Source organism: Erigeron canadensis, chromosome 1, assembly GCF_010389155.1.
Source record: "Erigeron canadensis isolate Cc75 chromosome 1, C_canadensis_v1, whole genome shotgun sequence".
Taxonomy (NCBI): Eukaryota; Viridiplantae; Streptophyta; class Magnoliopsida; order Asterales; family Asteraceae; genus Erigeron; species Erigeron canadensis.
This window is the reverse complement of record NC_057761.1, coordinates 14,362,686-14,375,495: the sequence shown is the minus strand read 5'-3', so window position 1 is coordinate 14,375,495 and position 12,810 is coordinate 14,362,686. Positions and strand designations below refer to the sequence as shown.

The following is a 12,810-nucleotide window of genomic DNA, read 5'->3' as shown; positions in this document are numbered from 1 at the left end:
GGTTTGGTTACTTAAAATCAATCAACCTTAATCCCAGGTAGGAGTATATCAGACAATATTTTGCTTACTCAAGAGTTAATGCCCAATTAGCATCTGGATAGAGGAATACCACGGTGTGCGCTTAAGGTGGATATTCAAAAGGCATATGATACGGTGGATTAGGTTTTCCTTAAGAAAATCCTTATTTATTTCGGATTCCATAGAACGATGGGACATTGGATTATGACTTGTGTGGCTACATCATCCTTTTCACTTAGTATCAACGGCTCACTCCATGGTTTCTTCGCTGGAAAAAGAGGCTTGAGGCAAAGGGATTCTTTATCCCCGTACCTATTTACCTTGGTTATGGAGGTGTTAACACTCACGCTAAGGCGTTGGATTCGTGAGTCTGCTGATTTCACCTATCACCCTAAATGTGAAGGTTTGGATATTGTCAACCTTTGCTTTGCGGATGGTTTATTTATTTTTTTGCATTCTGATGTGAATTCTGCAAACGTGATCATGGAGACACATGAGGAATTCAAACATGCATTAGGTTTGGCTCCTAGTATTCCTAAGAGAAAAGCTTTCTTCTGTAATGTTCTTAATTATGTTATGTTGCCTATCCTTAATGTGCTACCATTCGAGGAAGGCTCATTTCCAGTTAAATACTTAGGAGTTCCCTTGGTGTCTACTAGACTAGTTAATAGAGATTGTTGTGGTTTGATTGAAAGAGTCAGAAATCGTTTATCTAATTGGAAAAATAAATTTTTGTCCTTTGCGGGAAGGCTTCAACTTGTTCAATCTGCCTCGTCATCTATGCATGTGTACTGGGCTACAATGTTTATGTTACCTGACGGGGTGATTAAGAAAATCGAACCGGTTTTAAGGAAATTTCTCTGGCCTCAAGGATCTTTGCAGAAAGGAAAATCTAAGGTTGCTTGGGATGTTGTGTGCTTACCGAAAAATGAAGGAGGATTGGGCATTCATAGTTTGCATGATTTAAATATTTCTATTCTCTCGGTGCATGTGTGGAACTTGTTAACCTGTAAGGACTCTTTGTGGGTCTAATGGATTCACATGTATAAGATCAAAGGACAGAATTTTTGGGAAATCCCATGTCGAGGTAATATGACTTGGAGTTGGCGTAAAATATTATAAATTAGACTTGTACTACGGAGCTTCTTCTGGATTCAGGTAGGTAATGGACGTTCAACTTCTGCTTGGTATGATAATTGGTGCGATTTTAGTCTGCTAATTACGTCTCTTTCGCCCAGATGATTACAAATGCTGCTAATACTTTAAATGCTTGTGTTGGGGATATTGTTTCTAATGAAGCATGGAGTTGGCCGAATGAATGGAGTAATCAATTTCTGAATTTAGCTGCTCTTTCCTTGGTTAATAATGTGGCTGATAAATGGGTTTGGAAGGATAGGGATGGTCGTTTTATTGATTTTTTGTGGCAAATTGTGGGGAGGCTATTCGGCCAAGGAGTGTGGAAGTTACATGGTTCTTTGTTGTTTGGTTTCCCTATTGTATTCCGAAACATGCATTTCACCTATGGCTTGTTGTGAAGCGGAAGCTTAAGACGCAACATCTGTTGAGATCATGGGATACAAATTCGAAGGAACCTCTTTTGTGCTCACTCTACAATCAACAAAGGGACTCCCATAACCATTTATTTTTTGAATGTTCTTATGCATCGCAGGTTTGGAGTGATGTGTGTGGATTTACGGGTAACCAACCAGTCCATGTTGATTGGGAGTCAATACTTGTAGCTATCATTTCGGAATCAAATAAAAAGACTATTGATATTCTTGTTATGAAGCTCATATTTGCGGCCACTTCTAATTTTATTTGGCAGGAAAGAAATGCAAGACTGTTCAGACAGGAGAAAAGACCGGCTCACAAACTCACTGAAATCAAAATTGCTACTGTTCGTATGAAGCTTATTTCGATGAAGTTTAAGAAGAACAACAGAGTTTTGAAGCACTTGGAAACATGGAAAAGACACTTGGGGATGTCGAATTTAGCATAATTGAGTATGTTTATTTGGTGTCCGATTAGTTAGTTTGCTAGTTGTTAGTTTATGTGTGATTAATGCCTTTAGTTGAAGGCTAGTAGTTAATAGGGTCTGCATGTTTATGCATGGTCTTGTAAACAGTCTCATTAACACTCAGTTAATGTGCATGCGCTTTTTTTTTGTTTTATAAATCTAACAAGGGGTGACGACCTTTTTACCGAAAAAAAGAGAGTACAACGGTAAAAGTAAAATTAATCCCTGGTCTAAGTTGAAAGAAATTATGCAGAAAAGCTTTGTTCATCAGTCGTACAAACAAGACCAGTATCTTCTGATGAATAATTTGAAGCAAGGTGTGAAAGAGATTGTGGAACATATCAGAGAATTCGAGCAACTGAAGATTCGAACTGGTGTGAAAGAAACTGAAGAGCATACTATCGCCAGATTCCATAGTGGGTTAAATACTACCATTGTTGAGAAGATAGACTTGCAGCACATATGGACTTATGAAGGTGCTTGCAAACTGGCCTTCTTGATTGAAAAGCAACTGAAGAAAAAGGTTCAGTACAAACCTTTCACTAAAGTTTCTTCCAGTTCCAGTCAACCAGTTCCTAAGCCCAGTGAAACTGGTCAAAAGTCCTTCAGAGGAAAGGAGAAAGAACATGGAGGATCAAAAGAACCAATTGGAAGAAAATGCTTTAAATGTAATGGTTTTGGTCACCTCCAGGCACAGTGTCCCAACCAGCGAGCACTTACTGCTAATGATACTGAAATCTTACCAGATGTTGATATTGAAGAAGGTAAACCAGTGTATGATGAAGAGAGTGAAGAGGCATATGTAGGTGCAGATGTTGAAAAAATGCTAGTAGTAAGAAGAGTGATGCTTGCTGATGAAGTTGTAACTGATACCGCCTAACGAGAGATCATTTTTCATTCAAGATGTACTATTAAAGGCAAGGTGTGTAATCTGATTATTGATGGTGGAGGTTGTGCTAATGCTGCTTCAACTTACATGGTTGAGAAACTGGAACTGCCTACAGTAAAGCATCTTCGTCCCTACAAGTTGTAATGGCTCAATGAAGGATATCAAGTAAAAGTTAATAGACAAGTTACTATTCTTTTTTTCATTGGATGTGTTTATCAAGATAAAATTGTTTGTTGTGTTGGAGGCATTTATGAGTGCTTAGTAATGCCTTTTAGCTTATCTAATGCTTCTACTACATTCATGAGATTAATGAATGAAGTACTTAGGCCACTTATTAGTTAGTTTGTTTATTTTGGTGATATTATTGTATATTCAAAAACTGAAGTTGAATATGTTAATCATTTAAGAAGTGTGTTTGATTTACTGAGAAGACACCAGTTGTATGGTAAACTGGAGAAATGTGATTTTATGGTAGAAAGTGTGATATCACTTGGATACGTGGTGTCAAAGAAAGCAATCTCCATGGATCCTTCAAAGCTAGAAGCCGATGATCATGGCCAGATCCTACTACAATCACTTAAGTAAGAAGTTTTCATGGATAGGCACCTTTCTACAAAAGATTTATCAAGAATTTCTCTACTGTTGAGGCTCCAATCACTGACTGTCCGAAGAATGGTGTATTTAACTAGCCAAATTCAACACAGTTAGCATTTGAGTCACTGAAAGAAAAGCTAAGTTCAACTCCAGTACTATCTTTGCCTGACTTTGATATGTTGTTTGAGTTAGAATGTGATGCCAGTGGAGTAGGAGTTGGTGTAGTTTTAGTCCAGGCAGGACGTCTAGTGGCTTATCTCAGTGAAAAAACTTAATGGTTCTAAACTGAAGTATAACACATATGACAAAGAATTTTATACAATTATCTGCGCTATCAATCACTGGTCCCATTATCTGAAGCCAAAACAGTTTGTCCTACTTTCTAATCATGAAGCATTGAAGTTCATTAATGGTCAACACAAGCTTAATGCCAGACATGCAAAGTGGGTGGAATTTTTGCAGTCTTAATCTTTTGTTTCTAAGCACAAAGCTGGGTAGCTAATGTGTGTTGCTGATGCACTTTCTAGTAGATATTCATTGTTATCCATTCTGGAAGCAAGAGTTCTTGGATTTTCTTTCATCAAGGAGTTATATGTTGCTGATCCAGACTTTGTTGGTTGTCTGACTAAAGCTAATTAGAAAGCACCATGTGTTGTTCAAGATGGTTTCTTATTCAAGAGTGGAATGTTGTGTATTCCAAAGGGTTCCATTAGGGATTTATGGATAAGGGAAGCACATGGAGGAGGTCTGGCTGGCCAATTTTGAATCAACAAAATTGGAGAGATCCTCACTAAACAATTCTAATGGCCAAGTTTACTGAAGGATGTTCAGAATATCATCAGTCATTGTCCAACTTGTCACCAAGCAAAGGCAACTTTTCATCAGTTCCAAACCAGCCATGGGAAGATCTTAGCATGGATTTCATTGTTGTACTGCCCAGAACCCAGAGGGGAAAGGATTGAAAAATGGTGGTTGTTGATCGTTTTTCAAAAATGTCTCATGTTTTTCCTTGCAACACCACAAGTGATGCTTTAGAGGTGGCAAATTTATTTTTCAAAGAGATTATTCGTTAGCATGAGTTATTTCTGGAAGTCCTTATGAAGGTTGATGGGTACTAGATTAATGTTTAGTACGTCTCATCATCTTTAAACTGATGGACAAATGGAAGTCACTAATCTAACAATTGGAATGCTGTTAAGAACACTGGTGAAGAAGATACTAAAAAATTGGGATCTGAAGCTTGCTCATGCTGAGTTTGCCTTCAATAGAGCTCCTAACTATTCCACCAGTAAATCACCATTTGAAATTTCTTATGGTATTAATCCTTTGGCTCCCATCAATTTGATCTCATTTTCGATTGAACCAAAGGCAAGTATTGAAGCTGAGACCAAATAACTAAAAAAATTAAGAAAATTCACCAGCAAGTGAAGGCCAAAATTGAGAAAGCTAATGCAGATTACAAGGCAAGAGCAAACAAACATCGAAAACAGTCCAGTTTTGTACCAGGTGATTGATGAGCGAAATTTGTTAACTTAAATTCCTAACAAGTTTTAAATTTATTCATTACAAGATTAACTTCTCTACTATACTCACTCTCGGGGGAGTGGACCAGATCTTCTATAGTATAGAAAATAGATAAGACCAGGATTATTCTCAGGGACTATGTCTAAGAATGCAGCTAGGTGTGAATCTACGATTCTTGGGGGTTTGTCACTACTTAATTAACTAAAACTATTGAAAGACTGTAATAACTAAAATCAATACATCTACTTGGAAACATAGGTCATCTACCATGTTACTTATAATTGTTGAACGACTAATCGCGACCAAGCTTCCTCAAGTCCCCCGGTCTAAATGGTCAAGATTCTTGTTAACTCACTTACCCTTTGATTAAGCTTCATGTCAAGTCCCCTAATCAAGATTATAATCTAAGTCTATTTTTATGACCTAACCTTTATAGTTTAATGGGAATCCATGCAGTTTGGCTTCCTATTATGTCCCCAACCTACTTTAACTATAATTTCATATTCATTCAAGTAATTAAACCTAAACAATTATGGATCAACGGTCAAACATAAAATAGTTCAACAACTATAATTAAATAATATCACTATAAACGCATGATCAAATCATCAAAGCAGATGCAAACCAATTCAGCTACTAATGGCAAAGCAAATAAACCTAACAATCATTAATATAAATGAATCCATAATGATAATTGTCAAATAAAATCAGTCTTGCAAATAAGTATGCTAATAATTGGGAAATCAAAGTCACGCAATCCTTAATGCCGCTCCGTCGAATCAACACCACGAACCTTAAATAATTTGACCTAATGATTATTTGTTTAATGATAATTGTTGTTGATAATTGATGCTTGATCTTCCGAATGATATGGAGGTGTTACGAAGGTTTAGATCTGATTAAAATACCCTAGAAAAGCCCCCAAAGTCGTCTGTAAGAAGTATGTTATGACTCTTAGGGTTTAGGGGGGTATATATAGGTTTTCAGACTAAACCCTAGCTGAACCGACTTTCCCAGCGGCGCTAGGGAAGTCCCAGGGGGGTATATATAGGTATCCCAGCGGCGCTCATGCACTCTCAGCGACGCTGGTAAGGTCCCAGCGGCGCTGGTGAGGTCCCAGCGGTGCTGGTAAGCTTCAGGATCACTTCCATCGGCGCTAGAGAGAAATGAGCGGCACTGGAGGCTTCAGGTTGAGCACAAAAGTTGCAAATTTTCCTCTCGCATTTCCGTGGATAGCTTAGTCGTCAGAAACGGAGTCCGTATGAAGAAGTTATTCCCAAAATTCCTACATGTGGTCGTGTGCTTCATGTTGGCCTCAAATTCTTCATGATCCGCTTGCTAGTCTTCGTCCAAAATTGTTGTGGCTTTGTATTAAGTTAAGTATAGACGTTTGCCTTCACGTGCACCTCTTGTGAACCTATCATAACATGACATCTAATTAAGTACCACAAGTTCACATTTCCAAACTCATTTAAGCATTAAAACACGACCTAATGATATGGGAAATAATCACAAAATGGACACTCATCAGTGATCTAGCTTGGGTACATCTTAGAAAAGAAAGATTTCCAGCAAAAAGGAAGAACATGTTGATGCCCAGAGCTGAAGTACCATTCAAGATTCTGGAGAGATATGGTGAGAATGCATACAAGGTTGAGTTACCTAGAGATATGGCAGTTTCAAGTACTTTTATTGTTGGAGATCTGATGCCTTATTTGGAAAATAAGTACCTCAAGGACTTGAGGACAAGTCCCTTTTTAAAAGAGGAGAATGATGCGGAAATGTGCAGGTTCACTGAATTGACTGACACCAGTGAACTGGATAAATCAACTAAACTAAAGGGTGGAACTGAACTGAAGTAGTTAACTGAACTGATAATGCCATCTGAACAAGCAATGTTAATTCTGTCAGCAGTGGCCCATTTTAGACAAGTCTACACTGAACCAGTCCAGTCGCCAATAGTAACACTTCTCCAATGGCAAGAAGCTCCAGTGACAACCAACAACGATCCATCAGTGAGGATGCCCACTGAAGAGCTCTGGTGACATGCTCCAGTCTAGTCGCCAGTACGGATGCTCCAGTTTTTAAGTTACCAGTTTAAATAAATAAAGTTTGTGTCAGTCACATGTTTGTGGGTCCAATAAGGGAATGTGCTTGACAGATGTTGATGGGGATAAGAGAGGAGTGTGTGACAACGTTAATCCTAATGGTTTGTAGGCCCTTGTGTAGAAGAAATCTTTCTAGAGACTTTGCGTGTCCATTTCCTATTGTTTGATAAATTAGTGGTTGTCATTAGCACATGACAACCTTTAGTTATTTAATATTATTATTGTATTTTCTTTATTTTATTTTAGAAAATAACATGTATGGCTATAAATAGGGGCTCATTTCTCATTGTAAGAGAGACTTGATTAAATGAATTAAATTAATAGAGCAACCTCTATTTCTTATCCAAAAATGTTCATTTACCTTTATGGATCGTTGATCTTGGTGGTTTAAAGTGACTCCTTTATCTATAGTCGTGGTCGTTCGTCATTTATCGATTATAGTGGTGAGGTCTTAAAATCTTCGATTTCTTTATCCGTGTTTGTGGTGGCTAGACCTTTATGAAACATGATGGTAGATTGGAGTGTTTCCTTTATCCTTAATTTCGGTGCCTATTCCTTTAGGTATTTTGGTGGTGGATTCATTATCTATCTTTATTTTTGTTGTTTGTTTTGTTTCATAAAATTAGAAAATACCACCAAAAATAGTCTTCCGCTGTCGTTTGTTGCGTGATGTACGTATCACCTAGGTTTTATCCCACACATGCTTGATTCGAGCTCAGCATATTACCCAATTGAATGTCGCTATGGTGTCTCGAATGCTAACTACTATCTCGTTATTAAAATAAAATATTTTTATTATGGAAAGTATTCTTATAAATTTAAGTATGATCATTATTATGGAAAGTAATTCTTATATTTTATAATTGTAAAAAAATAATTTAAAGATATATTTATGAAAAATAAATATTTTAATTTTATATTCCTTTTTTTAATATCAGTTTTTAGATTATTTTTTTTCGTTTGTAACAACATCTGTCATATGTTATTATTAAATTATGACTTGGTGTACGCTTTTAACATATAACGTAATAAATATTATTTATAAGTATGTAATTTTATATCGTTAACATCCTATTATCATTTTTCAATATCATTTATTTCTTTTTATTAAATTATAATCTTCTTTATATATAATAAAAAATGATTGTCTTTTAAAACTATTTTTAGAAAAAATATTATATGGCATGTTCATAGTTTTTTCTTAAAAACTTTTTAATATATTTATGATGTCATATTTACTATTGAACATTTTTAAAAATAAATAATCCATTAAATGTTTATTTTAAATTTCTATTTATGTTTAAAGTGTATTTTTTTAATTTGTTTTAATGCAATAGGTACTTATATATAAAAATTATGTTAACTAATTTAGTATATTTTTAAAAAAAATATTACGTGGCATGTTCATAGTTTTTCTAAAAATATTTTAATTTATTTATTATGTTATATATAGTTATTTTTATATTTTAAAAAGAATTTTAATTAATGTATCCCGGTTGAACCTGAGTTTATTAGTTAGTATAACTTATTTGTAAATTGTCTATCAGGTCTGGATTTAAATCAACTTTAGTCGGCATTCTATCAGGCGCGATAAAGATCTAGTTAACTTTTCAAAAGTGACACTTCAATTGACCAGATAAAATATTCAAAGCATACAAAAGTTAGAAAATGCGTAATGAGCTGGTAAGTTGGCATTGGTCAATAGATTGAAACCTCTCCACCTTCACAAGATATCATAAGCTGAGAACATCTAAGCTAATCTATATATATTTTACTATTAAAATTGTCAATGTTAGATCAATTTAAAATGAAGGTTGATAAAAGGAAGTCAACTCCGATTATGTTTTGATGACACTAAGAAGCATCTTCATTTTGGTATCATGGCAATCCACTCTTTATTCAATAGTAATGGATAAATTTTGATATGTCGATATTTAAATATTAATCGGTGGTGGAACTTGAACAAGTCATTTGAGGGGGCCAAAATCACTTGATATAGTTTTTGTAAAGGGATTACTATAAGCCTCGTACATTTGATCTAGTATAAAATTATGCATCCAATATGCATTTAAGTAGTAAATGAATTTGTTAAACAATTCGTTTTATATGTGAGTGTTGATAATGATGATTATGATTTTGATTATTTAATGTTTCTAGAGTAACACGGTTTATTGGTTTTTAATCTCCAACATGGTTCAAAGTCCCATATGGTTTTTAATCTCAAACAAATCCTTAACTCTGTAAAGGGATCGCGGAAACTATATAGCACATATGTGCTCTTGCAATATGGCTATTTGTCTATCGTACAGAGTTAGTATTTGGTGAGGTCATCCAATTGTTTTTCTTTTCGATTAAGGATATGTTTGAGATTGAAAACTATGTGCGACTTGGCAAAACAACTAAGAGGATATTCAGGTATCATTTTTTGACGGGTTGGTTTTTGTGAAGAGAAAGGAATAATAGAAGATCTAACGAAGGAAAGAGTTTGTAGAGAAAGTATTCCATGACATCAAGGCTACGAGTAGAGGTGTCAAAACCAGTTAACCGGTTTCAGTTAGTTAATTTAGTAACCGTAATCGGTTTTTTTTTTATAAAAAATTAACCGGTTCCGGTTAACCGGTACCGGTTAATAACCGGTTAATCCATGAAAATTATGAAACTGATGGAACCGATTTCGGTTTATAAAAACCGGTTAACCGAAATGGTTAACCTATTTCAGTTAACCGATATTCTTGAACAAACAGAAACTTGCAGATTTTTGTATGTTAAACCTGCAGATTTACTATGGCATATTCAAGAGAAACACACATAACAGAACTTGCAGAGTTGCAGATTAAGCAAAACAGAACTAATTAAGCAAAACAGAACAGAACAGAAGTACAGAACCAGAAAACAGAACAGAACAGTTTTACTATGGCATATTCAAGAGAAACACACATAACAGAACTTGCAGAATTGCAGATTAAGCAAAACAGAACTAATTAAGCAAAACAGAACAGAACAGAAGTACAGAACCAGAAAACAGAACAGAACAGTTTTACTATGGCATATTCAAGAGAAACACACATAACAGAACTTGCAGAGTTGCAGATTAAGCAAAACAGAACTAATTAAGCAAAACAGAACAGAACAGATTTACAGAACCGAAAAGAACAGAACAGAACTGAACAGAACAGATCAACAGAAACAGAAAACAGAAAAGAACAGTTTTAGTAGCATCAGTTTTAGCAGAAACAGAAAAGAACAGTTTTAGTAGCATCAACAGAACTGAACAGAATAGAAAACAGGATTGAACAGAATAGATCAAACTGGAACAGAACAGAAAACAGGAACAGTTTTAGTAGCATCAGTTTTAGCAGCAACACAAACAGCAATAGGAGCAGCATCAGCTGCATCACAAACGAAAACCAACTCAAAACAGAAATAGAAAACAGATGCGTAATATCCAAAAGAGAAACAGAAAACAGAAAACATCTAAAGTATAAACTAAATAGCAAAACAAAACTTACTCGTCAAGTTCATCGTCAGAAAGTGGAGTGGCCTTTCCTTGTGATACTTCATAGAGATGTATGGGTTCTTCTATGGCAAGTTGATCTTCAAGACTAGTCACATCTTGTATACGTTCAGCGGCGTCCAAGTAGTCTTTCAAGCAAATGCATGTTTCAAGAGAAGTTGGAGTGAGCCTTGTTCTTCTAACTGATAAAACCCTTCCACTAAGAGAAAAAACCGACTCCGAAGCTACCGTGGAAGCTTGGACACTTAATAAATCACATGCCATGGCAGCTAGAACGGGAAAGTGGGCTTCCTTTTCTTTCCACCAAGCCAAAATATCAAAGTTTGAAAATTCTTCAGGAAGCATTGTTGCCAAAAAGTCGGTTCCTATATATCTTCCGAGCTCACTACTTGGGGTGCTACCCCGAGACCGCTTACTACTAACATTTCTCAAAGTGTTATACAAATTTAGCTCAGGGTTTGCCCGTGAGCTTGACGACTCCGAAGCCATTTGTTGGCGTATGTTTGATGTCGAACCATATTTAACCAAATACACATCAAACATATCTTCTAAACATTTTTTAGAATGTTTAATTGCATTATCCGAGAAATTGGGGTCATTATCGTTCAAATCCAAATCAAAACATATGTTTTCTATTAACACCTCCACACCCGCAACATTTAAACACGGGTTTAATGCGGCGACACAAGTAATTACGGGCGGCATTTCTTCAAAATATTTTTTAAACTTCGCTTTCATTGGAGCTATCATTGTTTCATAAACGTTACCCCTAAATTGAAAGTCATTTATCTTTCCACATATCAAATATAGTTGTTTTAGTACCAAACTACTAGTGGGATAATAAACTCCGAACAAAATAGTGGTTGAAGTTTTAAAAACTTCAAGTAACTCGGTTAATTTTACAATACTATCCCAACCCATAGTAGGAAATTGAGGTGCCAAATCTTTTGAAACAAGACCGTCATGGAACAATTCTAAAGTAGGTCTTTGTTGGATAGCACTATCAAACATTTTCCAAGTAGAATTCCACCTAGTCGGTACATCCCAATTAGGACCAAGACACGGTTTATTTAAGTCTTTGCATAATTTCTCATACTCCTTACGTCTTCTTTTAGAACTTGAAAAAACATCTTGTAACATTTCTTTAAAAACATCTTTTACCTTCTTAATCGCGGGAACTTCTAGTCCATGTTGCACAACCAAATTAATGATGTGTGCAACACATCTACTATGAAAAAACACACCCTTACAGATAGGTTCATACTTTATCTTCAACTTTTGAACCGCACTAGTATTATTTGAAGCATTATCAAAAGAAATTGACAAAATCTTTTTTTCCAACTTATAAGTTTGTATCACTTCATCTAAAATTTCAAATAACGCATCTCCCGTATGTGGATATCCAAACATCTCAAACGCAATTGTGCTTTTCATCAATTGCCAAGTCTTTGGATCGACCCAATGTGTTGTAACACAAAGGTACGATTCCGGTAAACCATGGGGGGCAGATCAAACATCAGTGGTTAAATTAACACCGGTTTGTAAGTTTTCAAAACACAAAATTAACTGTTCCTTAGCTTCTTTCCACATGTTTATACAATGCTTTCTAAGGGTATTACGACTTACATGAGTATAAGAAGGTTGAAGCGTGTCACGAATCAACGAAGTCAACCGTTGGTTGTCAAAGTGATTGAATGGCAAACCCTGTTGAATAACAAACTGAGCCATCCTCTTACGAACCTTTTCCACACTATAACTAAAAATACCCCCTCTTTCGACATCTGTGATTGACCGGGTTTTGCAGTGCCTTTTAATACCTTGCAATGGTCCTTAATATGGGTATCTAAAGTAGAATTGGCACCTGCAGCCAAAAAAGTTTTACAATGTTTGCATCTGGCCTCCTGCTTTCCATTCGACATCTCGCATAAATCAAAATTTACCCATGTTTCTTGTTTCCTTGTGGTTGCTAGGATATTCACCACACTTAATTCACTTGTTGTGGAAGCACCAACCTCACTAGAATCGTGAGCACTAGAGGTAGCCATGTGTATTATTTGTGGGTTTGTTTGTTAGGTTTAATTATTTGATCGACTGATTATTGAAAGAAACCAAGAATTGGGGATTCGATTGATTCGGTGGGAGTGTG

General features: G+C 35.7%; 1 protein-coding gene across 1 annotated transcript; it reads left to right on the top strand.

Moving 5' to 3' along the window:
- The first annotated feature begins 207 nt into the window (after positions 1 to 207).
- On the top strand, positions 208 to 2,017 carry LOC122583648. The gene is made up of 3 exons (XM_043756061.1): positions 208 to 1,002; positions 1,230 to 1,514; positions 1,688 to 2,017. Exons 1-3 carry the CDS (start codon positions 208 to 210, stop codon positions 2,015 to 2,017), a joined length of 1,410 nt encoding a protein of 469 aa, XP_043611996.1.
- Positions 2,018 to 12,810: the final 10,793 nt, after the last annotated feature.